Genomic DNA, 12,831 nt, shown 5'->3' on the forward strand with positions numbered 1-12,831 from the left:
GAACTCTGCTGCCAGCCAGTTTCACTTTAACGTTACATAAACATCATTTATGGCTGCAGTTAAAGTTTTATGTCTTAGTTTACCTGTACCTGCTGCAGAACACGATCACATCATGTTCTGTAATGTTTTCTGACTGATCTCACTACAAAATACACATTTAACACAAATAAATCCTCCAGTTTCACTAACATATAAACTATAAGACGATCGATTGGTCACCGATCCCTGAGGAATAATAAAACCCAGGATTTTCTGATAAACAGAAGAACTCCTGACTCATCAGGAGGAAAGTCCCGGTCGGCTCGTTTCCTGGACGTACCTTCAGGTGTCTCTGGATGTGGAAGGCGATCTCCAGCATGTCGTCTGACTGGATGCTCTTCATCTCCTGCCTGAGGAGAGCCAGGGCCAGGACGGACGGCTGCAGGGACAGACAGACGGACTGGATCAGAACCTCGGTGCGGTCAGACCCAGAGGGGCTCGGCGGGACCGACGGTTCGTCCTACCTTCGCTTTGGAGAAGGAGATCCGGCACAGACAGGCTTTCAGCTGAGCTTCCAGCTTCTCCAGGCTCAGCGTCTCCTTCCTGTTAACAAAACAACCAAACCACATCAGAGTCACGACGACTTTCTGCTGCTGAAGACGAGATTTCTGCACATCTGGCACCTAAAGATGCACAAACCTTCAACCACATGAGAAAAACAACTTTGCAGTTTTTCAGCCCCAGGATGAATTTCCCAAAAATTGAAATCAATTAAGCACCAATTTCCCTTTTTTTAACTGATGTTGTTCTAATGAACCTTCAACATTTTACAGCCCAAGTTCAGGTTAAAACATTCATTAGAATTTAAAGTTTGATTTTCCTGAATGTGTTCTTCCATTATATTATCCAAAAAATGGTCTCAAAGCGACAGTACTGTCATCTAGTCGTGATAACTTCAGAAACATTCGTTACCATATCAGATCTAAACCTGGTGATTTTCCTCACAGCTGATTCGACTTTCGGAGGTGAAATTCATGCAATAAACCGACTCCAGAAGAAATCTGGACATTTTTATGTTTCTTCTCAGGTAATCTGTCAACAAGCTGACAGTGTAATCCAGCTGGAGCTGAACTTTGTGTTCAACCCCTGCAGCCTGGAAGCAGCCGCGTTGCGTAAGCGGCTGCAGACGGCCGGCCAGCCTTATCAGCGCCGGCTGCCCTGCTTTACCCTCTGCAGCAAACAGGGAGCAGCTCCGACCCGAACCCGGCACTGACGCACCGATGAGGCTTTTATGGAGGCTGTAGCTGATTCTGACTTGGTTAATTCTTTATCTGCATCTTTCAACGCATTTCTAATATTGCAGAAAAAGGCTGAAGTGATTAAATGAAAAATCTTCAGGATGTGACCATTTCCCCATTTGATTAATCATCAGAATAACCGATTAATCATCAGAATAACCGATTAATCGTCAGAATAGCTGATGACTGAAACGGTTGTGATTGCAGTCTGCGCCTCACCTGTAGGTGGCGTGCGTGAGCGTGATCTGGTGGTACAGCTGCAGGAAGGTTAAGGCGGTCACAGCTTTGGATTTGAAGCGCAGCTTCTCTGCGACGATCTTCTCCATGCGGCCGAGGTCGGACACGGTGAAGCGGCACTGGCCGATGCGGATGAGCTCGTCGGCCGGCGTCAGGTCGCACTCCGCCTCCGTCACTCTGGCCGCCAGGTGGAGGCAGCTGAGGCTGACGCAGGACAGGTGTTTGGGCTGGACCTGAAGAACATTCAGAAAAATCTTTCACACGTCGATGCAGGGAAAACACCATTAGCCACTAATTCAAGATGGCCGCCATGGTTGTCAAGGAAAACAAATTTTTGTACTAAATTTGAGAATATCTGTCATAGATGATTGTCATCTTGTGTTTCCTTTTTCTAATGGACATTTTTCAAAATGGCCGCCATGGTTGTAGTGAAAAATCTGTTTGAACTAAAATCAGCCGTAGTTATTGCAAGTGGTGGGCACAGCTAGCCAAAAAGTTAGGTTCCCTGACAGCTAATTCACTTAGCAAGAATCTTTGCTATGCTAATCATAAACATAAAAGAATTAGAGAAAGCTAATGCTAATCATGTTAAAAAAAACTTACTGGAAGCTAACATTAAACTGTCAAACACATTAAAAAGTGATCGGAAGCTAAAACTAAATTGCTAAACACGTAAAAAAAATTTTAAAACTTGCGGAAGCTAAAGCTGACCAGTAAGACGATCTTTCTCTGTCGTACATTTTCATCTCCTTCCAGTTTTTGACTTCTGAGAGACACGTAAACTCCAAAGTTTTGCTGCATGTTGTTATTTTAAAGTTATATGAACAGGATGAGCAACGTCAAAAACTTATGATGTGACAAAATGTTCATCCAAGTCCTGGAAATTAAGATTTCATGACAATAACTGGTCAAAACAGGGTCAAAAAATGGCCGTCACCCTGAAATTCAAGTGGCTAATATGAAAAACACGTGACCAGAGGATTGAGCATGCTAATGCTAATGCTTGTATCCACAGTTTAAAGATTTTCACAGTAATTTTCTGGACTGGAGGCGTTCGGTCGTACCCTCATCATGGCCAGGAATCTGTCCAGCAGGCTGACGGCTTGGACGAAGCTCTGGGTGCTGTAGCCGAAGAAGCTGGTCAGGCTCCACAGATCCTCCACGGTCACATCCCGGCTCCTGGCTGTGATCTGGCCGCCGCTCTGGGGGGCAAAGACAGTTTAGAAAATCTCACAGCAGAGTTTCTTTGGACTTTACCGGACGGACGCGTTTCTCACCTGCTGGGCAGAAACGATGAGGTTCAGGCCCGTCTCTCTGGGCAGAAAGTCCGCCTCCTGCTCATAATTCACCCTCAGCTCCTTCATCAGCCGCACGGCATCCATGTTCACGGTTTGTTTTCCCACCACAGTTCAGACACTGCAAGGAACAGAGAAGATAATTTAACCTTTAGCCTAGCCTAGCATAGTAGCTTCCCTGTAGCTACTGGAAAAAACTAAAGAGTCCCATTCATCGTATGGTTCATCATGACAATTTTAATTAATCAGACATGATAAATCCTAAATAGTGATGTTTAAAAGAAGTCAAAACTATCTGTATTGTTATTTTTTTGTTCTAAGAAAGTGTCAATAAATTTGAAAATATGATTAAATGTTGTTACTGTTTGTGGTTTATTGGTACTAATCACACTTTTTTGTGTGACTGTTCTAAAAAAGTACTACAATAGGAATGTTTTCCTACAACAGTATTTGTGTTTGTGGAGCTATAACTGCTGTAACACACAGTCACAGCCATAATATTAGCTAAAAAATTAGTAATACTTAGGTTTTATTGTCACTTTTATTGATTTTACAATAGTACCACAAAATATGCTGTTTAAAATGTAAGTCTATATTGCCATACAATGACACTGTGTTTCATAATTTGTGATTTCCCCTGCATTCATTATGTAAAACTGGATTCCTAAAAACAAAAAAGCACTCCGCACTTTTCAGATCTCCAATCGTAAACTATTTCTGACCTCCTTGTAAGGCTTCAGGTTCGGGTAGAACCCGGTTTGTGTTCCGGGGCTGTGCTGTGATGTAACCCTGTCACTGATCGGCCTCTTGGCCCCGGCAGGGAGCCCGAACCCGGCCCACTTCCCCCAGCTGGAGCTGGGCTCCGGTGTCAGGTTTCCTCCGGTAGACGCCTCTCAGTTTGACCCACAAACAGAAATCTACATTTTTTAGACGTTTCCCCCTCTAATTTAACCAGAAAACACCGCATTTAAACCCGAACCTGCCGGGTTTGGGTCGTTAAAGTGGACCGTTACCGTCGAACTGAGCTCGAACCGTTTGTTTGCGTTTTTAAATCCTCTGATCGGAGCGGGGGGAGGGGAACCGCTTTTAACATATATAACCACATCCTCTCCTTCTAAAACAGCCACAATCACACATTTTAGTTCATTATCACATTTATCAGGAATCTGAAAGAAAATGTGGAAAAATATCCTTTAATATTTGGAAATAGGACAATGTATGTCAAGATTCCAGATGAACGACGGTGAAGTTGGCTTCCGGTTCGGTCACGTAAACATATAAAGTAAAAAGGAGATTTCAATCTTTTTCAAAAAGATTTAAGATTTGCTGGCTTCAAATTCAGAAAAATGTGATGAAATGAGATCTTTTAAATTATATTCTTGACTAATAACACATCAAATTGTTCTGTGGTGGTCCAGGAAACCTTCATTATTTAATTTTCTGCTACCGAGACCACAAAAAGTAGAAAAAATTGCATCATAATTTAATGTTTCACAGCTCTGTGTTTATATTTTTTATAAATTTATTTAACTGCAAAATAAGAGAGATTAGATTAAGAGTAATTTACTGTTCAAAATTAATTTGTATTTCACGAGCAGAACAAAGGTTTCACAGGTTATAAATTGTATTTTAAGGAACATAATTTCAATTTAAACCAGACTGAAAGTGTTAAACTCTGAGGCTGGATGTGGTCTGGCTTTGAGTTTACAGACATTAAAACTGAAGCTGGGTTTTTGTTTGTTTATTCACAGACACAACGAAGATTTAACGGGTCAGAGAGGCTGTTTTAAATTGTTTTGTTTTTTTAATTTTGATTTCTGTTCATCATAAAGTAATCGATCAGTTTTATATTGTAAACTAGAGCCGATGTAAAAAAAAAAAAAAAAACACACAACAATAAAACAATAAAATGCTGCAGATTTGAAAAACGCTGCGGAATAGTCCTTTACTGAGGCTCCGAATCGGAAACTATCTTCGTCGCCTTTATTTTCGGTTATAGGAATAACGGCATAACTAAAGCTTGGTAACGTTTGAACAGTATTAATATATTTATATTATCGGTAAAATATCTGTAGCTAAAAGACAATTGTTGGCTATTTATTCTTCCTGTGGTTTTTTCCTTTGCTAAAATGGAATCTAAGCGGAATATTTTCCCGTAACAACTCGGTGTCAGGACGAGTTAAAAGCTGGAAAACACTTTAAAACAGTTCTCCTACCTGTTATTGCTGGTTAAAGCCACATATCTATCGTCTGTTGTCGTTTATTCCTTCCAGTCTTCTCTCCTCTTTTCTACTCCTCCTTTCTCTTTCCTCTCTTTTGTTGATGTTCAGACAAGCCCCGCCCACGTGTCCTAGCAAAACCGCAACAACCAATCACAGCCTTGGTTGACGTTAGCAACCGCCTCCTTTTAAGGACTAATCGCATAAATCAACGGTTGCAACGAACATTTTACTAAGATTTTTCACTTTACTTCGATCTAATATATCCATATATTTCCTCTAGGTGTATCATCTGTTGAGAAATATTAAGAGTGACTGAAATCTAAAAGGTCTTCGGCTAGACGCACCCCCTGTGACTGACTTTTCCATTACCCAATCAGCAACCGGCAACTTGTTGTTTTCAAATAGTCCGCCCAAAATTCTACATTCTGATTGGTCTAGGGAAATGAATGCTCCTGACGTAATCTGGACATTACGTAGTTGTATTTGACAGCTTTTTAACAACTGTTATCAACCAAACTTGGTATTAATCTAAAAAACAACGTCTGTAATCAGCTGAAACACTTATTGACTTCTTTCGGGCTCTGATAAAGCTGACTTATGTAAAAATAGGTAATTAGTTTAAGGTTAAAATGTTAGAAGAGCCTTACAAGCTAATTAAAGTGAAACACACCCTATTTAATTCAGTTCAATTGAAAACACTTTAATAATCTCAGATAGAAATTGAGTTTTTGAGTCACAAGGACATTTAATTTCCCACTGGGATCAATAAATTAGAAGTTGATAGCTGTGGGTAGGAAAGATCTTCTGTAGATGTTTGTGTTGCAGCAATTATGAAGAAGCCTATCAACTTATTACCAAATATTCTTAAATACTTAAATAAAACGTTAAATACAACACAAAGTGTTTGTTTATTTATAACAAATACTTTATAATTAGTAGACCCACATCTATCTAGAGGTTTTACTGAAAAGCCGATTTTGCTGCAACCAAATCAGCTGTTAGTTAATTTATAGAACTTGGTTAAATATAGGAAGCATTTTGAAAGAAATCCTGTTCTTATAACTGAGAATAAATTTGTGCAACTGAATCCAAATGAATTTGAAAACGAAATGTCGGTTTTGATACAGAAAACCTGCAAAATCTTAAAGTTTTGGATGAATAGCATCTGTTTCCTATAAAAAAAATAAAAATAAACTAACATTTGAAAAACTAATAAAGAAAATAACTGAACTATTTTTGTTTTGTTTTATTTAATTGTTTTTATTATTATTTTCTTGAATCACGAGTATTTTTGACTGTTTTTGTTCCACAAACAAAAACACTCTGTTATGGAACAACAAAAGTACTTTTCCACCATTCTGACCTGCGTACATATATGTACATATTTGTTCTTTTTATCTGCTCTCTATGTCTATATTTAGAGTCTTTGCGCTGTGAGCGTGTGAAACAGAAGGTAAAATCTTTATTTGTACAAATGTAACGCCTTATTTACAGTGGAATCGTTACATAACAATGAACTAGAAACAGAAGGTGCGATTGTTTCTCGCGTTAGCTCTGGCCGTAGGTGGGCGGGGTTTCATCCCTCCCTCTCTCTCCTCCCAGTCCCCTCCTCGGAAGTAGACGTATCCCGTCTATATTCCGTTCTTATTTTTTTTTTTATATATTTATATATCAACCCCTCTACCCTCAAAACTCACAATGGACGACTAAACCGGAGCACGGGTCCTCGATTCCACCCGTCTTTCTTCCTGCTTGGATCGAGAGGACCGGATGAAACCCAACTGTGGTTTTCTCCGCTTCGCAGGGGAGGTAAGACGCCGGGCTCCGTCTACTTCCTGGCGCTGACTCAGGCATTTAAATGTCCCTGTGGTGGTGTTAGTGTTTATTACTGCAACACAGCAACCAATCGCCTTTATTTCACCCCAACGGAAAGCTCTGAGTTTTGTTTCTAGAATATATTTAAACAATAAATCTTCTTTTTGTTGTCCGTGACGTTAGCCATCAAGCTGCTAGCTGCGCTGTGAAATTAGCTGCATTCCAGAAAGTAGTTCGTTTCATTTTCAAATGCACCTGTCTTCTGAGTTCTGGAAATTTCCCTAATTTCTGTCGGACCGTCCAGGTGTTTTCCAACCTGTCAGCAAGCTCTGTTTCTAAAGCTTTGTTTAAAATTAGCAACTAAAATTATTACGTTTTTGTTGACAAAATCCAACCCTTTTGATCAATTATCCATCCAAGGATATTATAGGATGATTTAGATCAAGTCTTAGAATGATCTAGTCAAAGTCCAGACCGAAAGGAAAATTGATCTTCACACATGCTTTCTATCCAGTCTGACTGAGCTTTAGATGTTTTGAAATAATGAACATTTTGTAGCTGTATGTCAGCAAAAACTGATTTAAATTATTGATCTGTGTCTTTATGCAAGTATCAGTTAAACAGCAGTTAAGTAAATTGAAGCTTGCGGTTATAAAGTAGCAAAATTTGAAGAATAATTTTACAAATTACCTTTTTTTTTCAACTATGATGGCATCAGATGTTGAAATGAATTTAACTTTAGCACAGCGATGTGTCAGATTTTCAAAAACTTAATTTCTTACATTGAAGCCTCTGGAAGGAAAAAATATAAAAATCTCAGAAATTTCATATTTAAACATTTTAGATTTTGCCCTTCAACCTCATCAATGTTTTGTAATTAATGTTTTACCCATTTTTCTGGTTAATTTATTAATTTTATTAGATATTTAGGTCAAAATTATCATAACATTTGATGTTTCCCATTGAAAACGTCACCAGTCTAGGATGTCATGTTAACAGCCATTACTTGAGTAACAAAAGCACAGCCTTATATTTTCAAATCAGTTTGATTTAGAGGTGCACTAATTACAATTTTCTGTCCGATCACCAATCTTTAAAGATCCTGACCTGGCAATTCCAATGTTGGATTTTTTTTTTTGTCTGAAATTATCAAGAGCAAATGGGGACATTGGCTGATTTTCAGAGCTTTATGGAGGCAAGTAAGTTTGGCTTCACATGTAAATATCAGCAGATTGACAATTTCCGAAAATGAATGGGGCAGTCATATGTAAAACTGTTTCCTTCGATTGTTTTAGAAATGCCACATACATCAAATATGACTTAAAAGATATTTAACTTAGTAATTCAGCGTCTTAAAATTGGACGTCTGTCTCTTTAAGAAGCTCCTGCTCTCTCTGAAACTCTGCCTTTATTAACCCTTAAACAAATCATTTTTACCAGCGTTTCACTGAGAAGCAGCTCGTATAATGAGCTCAGCAGGTGTTTGCTAATTGCTGCTGGCTAGTCTGAAGGAGCTGAGTTTAGAAGGCGGGGCTAGGCCCACCCAGGCGTTTTGCACAGCTGAATGGTTGCCATGGAGATTGAAGGATTCTTCAAACATATGTGAAAGAATCAAAGGAACACTCCAGGGAATAAAATTATAACATGATGGAAGGCTAAAATAAATAAATAATCGGTTTTAAATGATACTGTCCCTTTAAACCAACAGAACTCGACGGTTTGTTGTTAAATAAACCAACTAAAAGCTGAAACTTGTTGGGTTTTAAAATGAAAACCTTTAATTAAATGATAAAGCAGGCACTTTGAAAGCGTTTGCATAAAAACACACGTTGTGTTTATATGAAGCTGAGCTGCGTGTGTGTGTGTGTGTGTGTGTGTGTGCGCGGGTAGCTGTATCCAGTGGGGAGGTCGGCTCGACCCGGGGAGGCCAGGATGAAGTTCGCCCAACCCTGGGGACGCCAGAGGCTGTCTTTTCTCCTGGAGAAGGCCGCCTCTAGGGAAGCCCAGACGTGGAGGGGCTACGTGGCCAAGAAGCAAACCTCCCAGGTCAGGACCGGCGAAAAACTGCAGAAACTATACATGCTAACACGTTTCTAGAGAGAATACCTCCAGAAATAACACAAAAACAACTTACGAGTACATTTTCAGCTAGAAATCTGAGCTTGTTTTATTTAAAAACTCCTTAAATTTGATGAAAAACTTCTAGTCACATAAAACAAAACATTTTTATGTCGTCCAAGAAATTACTCAAGTAAGAGTAAAAACATATTTGGTAAAAAGTTTACTGAGTGACTGATTAAGTTATCAATCATTTAATATTTTAAAATTACGTCATCAGACGGACCAAAAAATAAAGTTCAGTAGAAATTTTTTTTATTTTAAGGAACAAAATGACAATAATTCATATACGTAACAAAATAAGGCAAAATGAATTTTTCCAAATCAGTTTCTTTCACTAAATAACTTTAACTAACCTGCAGGTGAGTTTCTGGTTAAAACATGTTTGTTTTTCATTCAGTGGGAAGAAAATCCAGTTTTTACTCAAGTAAGAGCAGAAATACTTCATAATAAAACTGAATTTTTACTACAGCGTAGTAGAAATACTCCAACAGTACATTTTTTTCAAAAAGTAAATTTTATTTAAATGTGGTTACTGGGTCTCAAACCAGTCAGGGATTTCCCACTGTGGAAACTGGATGAACTTCGGATGTTTCTGCTTCATTTTGGGATTTTTACGTCACTGATTTCAGTTGGTTTTCAGGGAAAAACCTGAACGACGTCAAAAACAAACTCATTTCTGCTTTTTCTTCCCTTTCAGTTATGAAACCGTAAAATGACACAAGTAGGAAGCGTCGAAACTCTGTGTCATATACATGCAGATGCATCCATATGAGGTCAAAGTCAACTTTGGTCAAAGTTTCTGTTTGTTGTTTTAGACTAAAGGAGAAATGGAGGCAGCAGCGTCTCCCAGGCAACGTTTTATTAACTCACATTAGAAAGAAAAATCTAAACATCTTCATCAGTTTCTTTAAAATGTTTTTACATTGTTTTCAGAATAAGTTCTGATATGGAAAACGTCTCTGTAAACACATTTAACTTTATTAACTTTTCCAGAGACACTAAACTCTGAAAATGCTAAAGTCCAAACCTGCAGTTTGTTGTTCAGGTTCTGAATAAAACACTAAAACATTTATGGGTTGCATTAGCTGCTATACCGTTAGCATTGAGAGGCTATTTTGGGCTAGCATAGCCTAACCCTATTATTGCTATTCTAGGCTAGCATAGCTTCACTGATAGGCTAACTCCTTTTAGCACAACTTGAACACAGCAGTAGTCTTTTCTGGGAACCAATCAGATCGTTTTTAGAAGCAGAAATTAAAACTGAGAAGTTTTTTCCATCATTGTTGTTAGCGGATGTCGCTTGTGCGTCAGATTTACGGGTTTACCAGAAACGTGCAAATAAAAAGGTTCCGCCAAAACTTTTACAAAAGTAAAAAAAAATTAAATTAATTGTGTTAAATTTTTAATGTGTTGATTAAAATTAATTCTCTCGAGTTTAATAATTAACAAGCTTGTGAATTTGTTAGATTTATTTGGATCAGAAATGGAGGAACGGATGGGAGGGAATCATTTTATTTAGATTTTCTTCTCTCCGTTTTCTTGTATTTTATTTCTTGTGTTTTATCTATTTGAGTCATCCTGGTTGTGCAGCTGTTTTTAGTAAATGGCTGCTGTTTCTTTTAAATGCTTTTTAAATAGTTTGTTTAGGAATCGAAAGCAAAACACAACCAACATTCCAACCTACCTTCTAATTATTAAATACCATAAATACCATAAATACCATCTATTCATTCACCGGTTTATGAAAAACCAACCAACTACAGAGAATCATATCCTTTAAAATGTGTTTTATTTTCTTCAGTCTCCTTGAGGTGTGACGTGTTTCCAAACCGTGAGGTTAAAGTTGCGAAATGATTGTTAAACTGTTGACGAATTGCTCGGTTGCCATGGTCACGTGAGTCTGGGTGGCGTTTCGACTCAACGTTTCACAAAAGACAGAAATAAAACCTGCAGTTTTCAGACGTGACACACATTCAGGAAGCAGCAGAAACACTGAGTCACAGAACAAACCAGCTGACAGGGTGTGTGTGTGTGTGTGTGTGCGTGTGTGTGTGTGTGTGTGTTGCAGCTCAATCAGCTGGTCTCACCCTGTCTGCGCTTTGTGTCGTCACCTGTTTGTTTCAGACGTTTTGTCAGATCCTGGACACGCCTTAACTCAACTACTGCTGCCAAACCAAAGTTGTTAAATTCAAAATGAAAACTTAGTTCACTGTAATTTATCTGGTCTTACCTGCTCAAAAACAAAAATAAAAAAAGAAGTTTGTATGTCTACTTCAGATCCAAACATAAAAAGGCCTTCACTGTTGCTTTAAGAAGATAAAAGAAAACATTTCCTACTTTTTGGGTTCTCAACTGTTTTGTGTTTTCTTGGCCAAATTTTCACCATTTTTTATTTGTGACGAAGGGCCGAACAAAATCATTTCAATGAACCACAAACGGCCCCCGAGCCACACTTTGAACACCCCTGTTTTAACTCTTCTTCTGCGCCTCCAGGTCTCGCTCTTTGTTTACGTCCGTCAGTAAAGAAATTAAGTTAAAGTTTCTGTCTGGTTCATTTGACCTTCTGACCCCACAGGAAGGCTTCATACTTGAAATCCTTAAAAGTTCTTGAAAATCCTTGAATTTCAATGAGTTGTTTTTAAGGTTTGTACATAACGTAACGTTTGATGAAAAAGATAAATTTTGACATGAACAGTTGAAACCAGATATATTCATACACCTGATAAAAAGGTTTAAAATTATTTAATGTCTGAAGTTGAATCTAAACTTTTCTTGTTTTAGGTAAAATTAGCAAAATTATTTCCATTTGCAAAATGTCAGAAAACTTGGTGAGAACATTTTTTTTATTTAATTTTTAAAACGTATTATTCCCTATTGATCTTATATTTTATATGTTAAACCAAGTTTTTAAAATCTTTTTGTTAAATTACTGATTTTTTTCAGACTTGGGTGAAACATAAAATTAAATTATATTTTATTTTACTCTTTCCCTGCTCTATAATGTAAAACACCATAAAAAACTTTATTAATAATATAATAACTCAGATCATATAATAGTGAGTTTAAATGTCGTCTTTTCGGTTCATTTGTATTTTAAATCTCCAAAGTGGGAAAGTTTGCAGCCTGGCCGTCGTCATGGTAACCTGTCGTGTGGTTTCAGGATGCAGACGTCTCCCCGGCGCAGCGGGACGAGGCGGTCCGCTGGCTGACGGAGCTCCACGGCCGGCTGCAGCTCTACCCGGAGACCCTGGTGTTAGCCGTTAGCATCCTGGACCGCTTCCTGGCTCCCATCAAGGTACCGGACAAAACAACCAGAACAATCAAAACTATATCAGCAATAAATACATTTAACTTAATAATTCAGCTCAAAAACTCTAGTTTCATGTGTTTTCCTTCCATCGATTGATTGATTATCGGTTCTCAGGTCCGTCCGAAGTACCTGCGCTGCATCGCCGTCGCCTGCTTCTTCCTGGCTGCCAAGACCTGCGAGGAGGACGAGGTAAAACCTTCAGCACCGGGGGGCAGCGCCGCTGGGGGAACGGCAGGGAGAGGCTCACCGTGTGTGTGTGTGTGTGTGTGTGTGTGTGTGTCTCAGTGTGTTCCCTCTCTGAAGGAGCTGGCTGCCTCCAGTAACTGCGGCTGCTCTCCGTCGGAGATCCTGAGGATGGAGAGACTCATCCTGGACAAACTGGACTGGGACCTGCACACCGCCACCGCTCTGGACTTCCTGCACATCGTACGTGTCTGTCACACACACACACACACACACACACTTAGAGCTTAATCGATTATTATAATAATTGTCAAACTTGACTTTTCTTAACATTAAAGCAGAGAAATCTTTGAAATATAATTTCAGTAACG

General features: G+C 38.7%; 2 protein-coding genes across 2 annotated transcripts in view; one reads left to right on the forward strand and one right to left on the reverse strand.

Annotated features, from left to right (window-relative positions):
- The window catches only part of ccng2 (cyclin G2), a 12,404-nt gene extending 7,006 nt beyond the window's left edge, over positions 1-5,398 (reverse strand). The window contains exons 1-6 of the mRNA XM_015058625.1: positions 5,026-5,398; positions 2,792-2,930; positions 2,579-2,716; positions 1,497-1,747; positions 504-582; positions 320-418 (exon numbers count right to left, since the gene is read on the reverse strand). Coding sequence (XP_014914111.1) covers positions 320-418; positions 504-582; positions 1,497-1,747; positions 2,579-2,716; positions 2,792-2,896 — 672 coding nt within the window. The 5' untranslated portion in view covers positions 2,897-2,930; positions 5,026-5,398. The remainder of the gene's footprint in view (positions 1-319; positions 419-503; positions 583-1,496; positions 1,748-2,578; positions 2,717-2,791; positions 2,931-5,025) is intronic.
- A 1,201-nt stretch (positions 5,399-6,599) lies between these two features.
- On the forward strand, positions 6,600-12,783 carry LOC106963610 (cyclin-I-like). The gene is made up of 5 exons (XM_015058626.1): positions 6,600-6,840; positions 8,733-8,892; positions 12,128-12,262; positions 12,392-12,466; positions 12,563-12,783. Exons 2-5 carry the CDS (start codon positions 8,779-8,781, stop codon positions 12,749-12,751), a joined length of 513 nt encoding a protein of 170 aa, XP_014914112.1. The 5' UTR covers positions 6,600-6,840; positions 8,733-8,778; the 3' UTR covers positions 12,752-12,783.
- Positions 12,784-12,831: the final 48 nt, after the last annotated feature.

Source organism: Poecilia latipinna, unplaced genomic scaffold, assembly GCF_001443285.1.
Source record: "Poecilia latipinna isolate Pla-1442-1.1 unplaced genomic scaffold, P_latipinna-1.0 Scaffold1555, whole genome shotgun sequence".
Taxonomy (NCBI): Eukaryota; Metazoa; Chordata; class Actinopteri; order Cyprinodontiformes; family Poeciliidae; genus Poecilia; species Poecilia latipinna.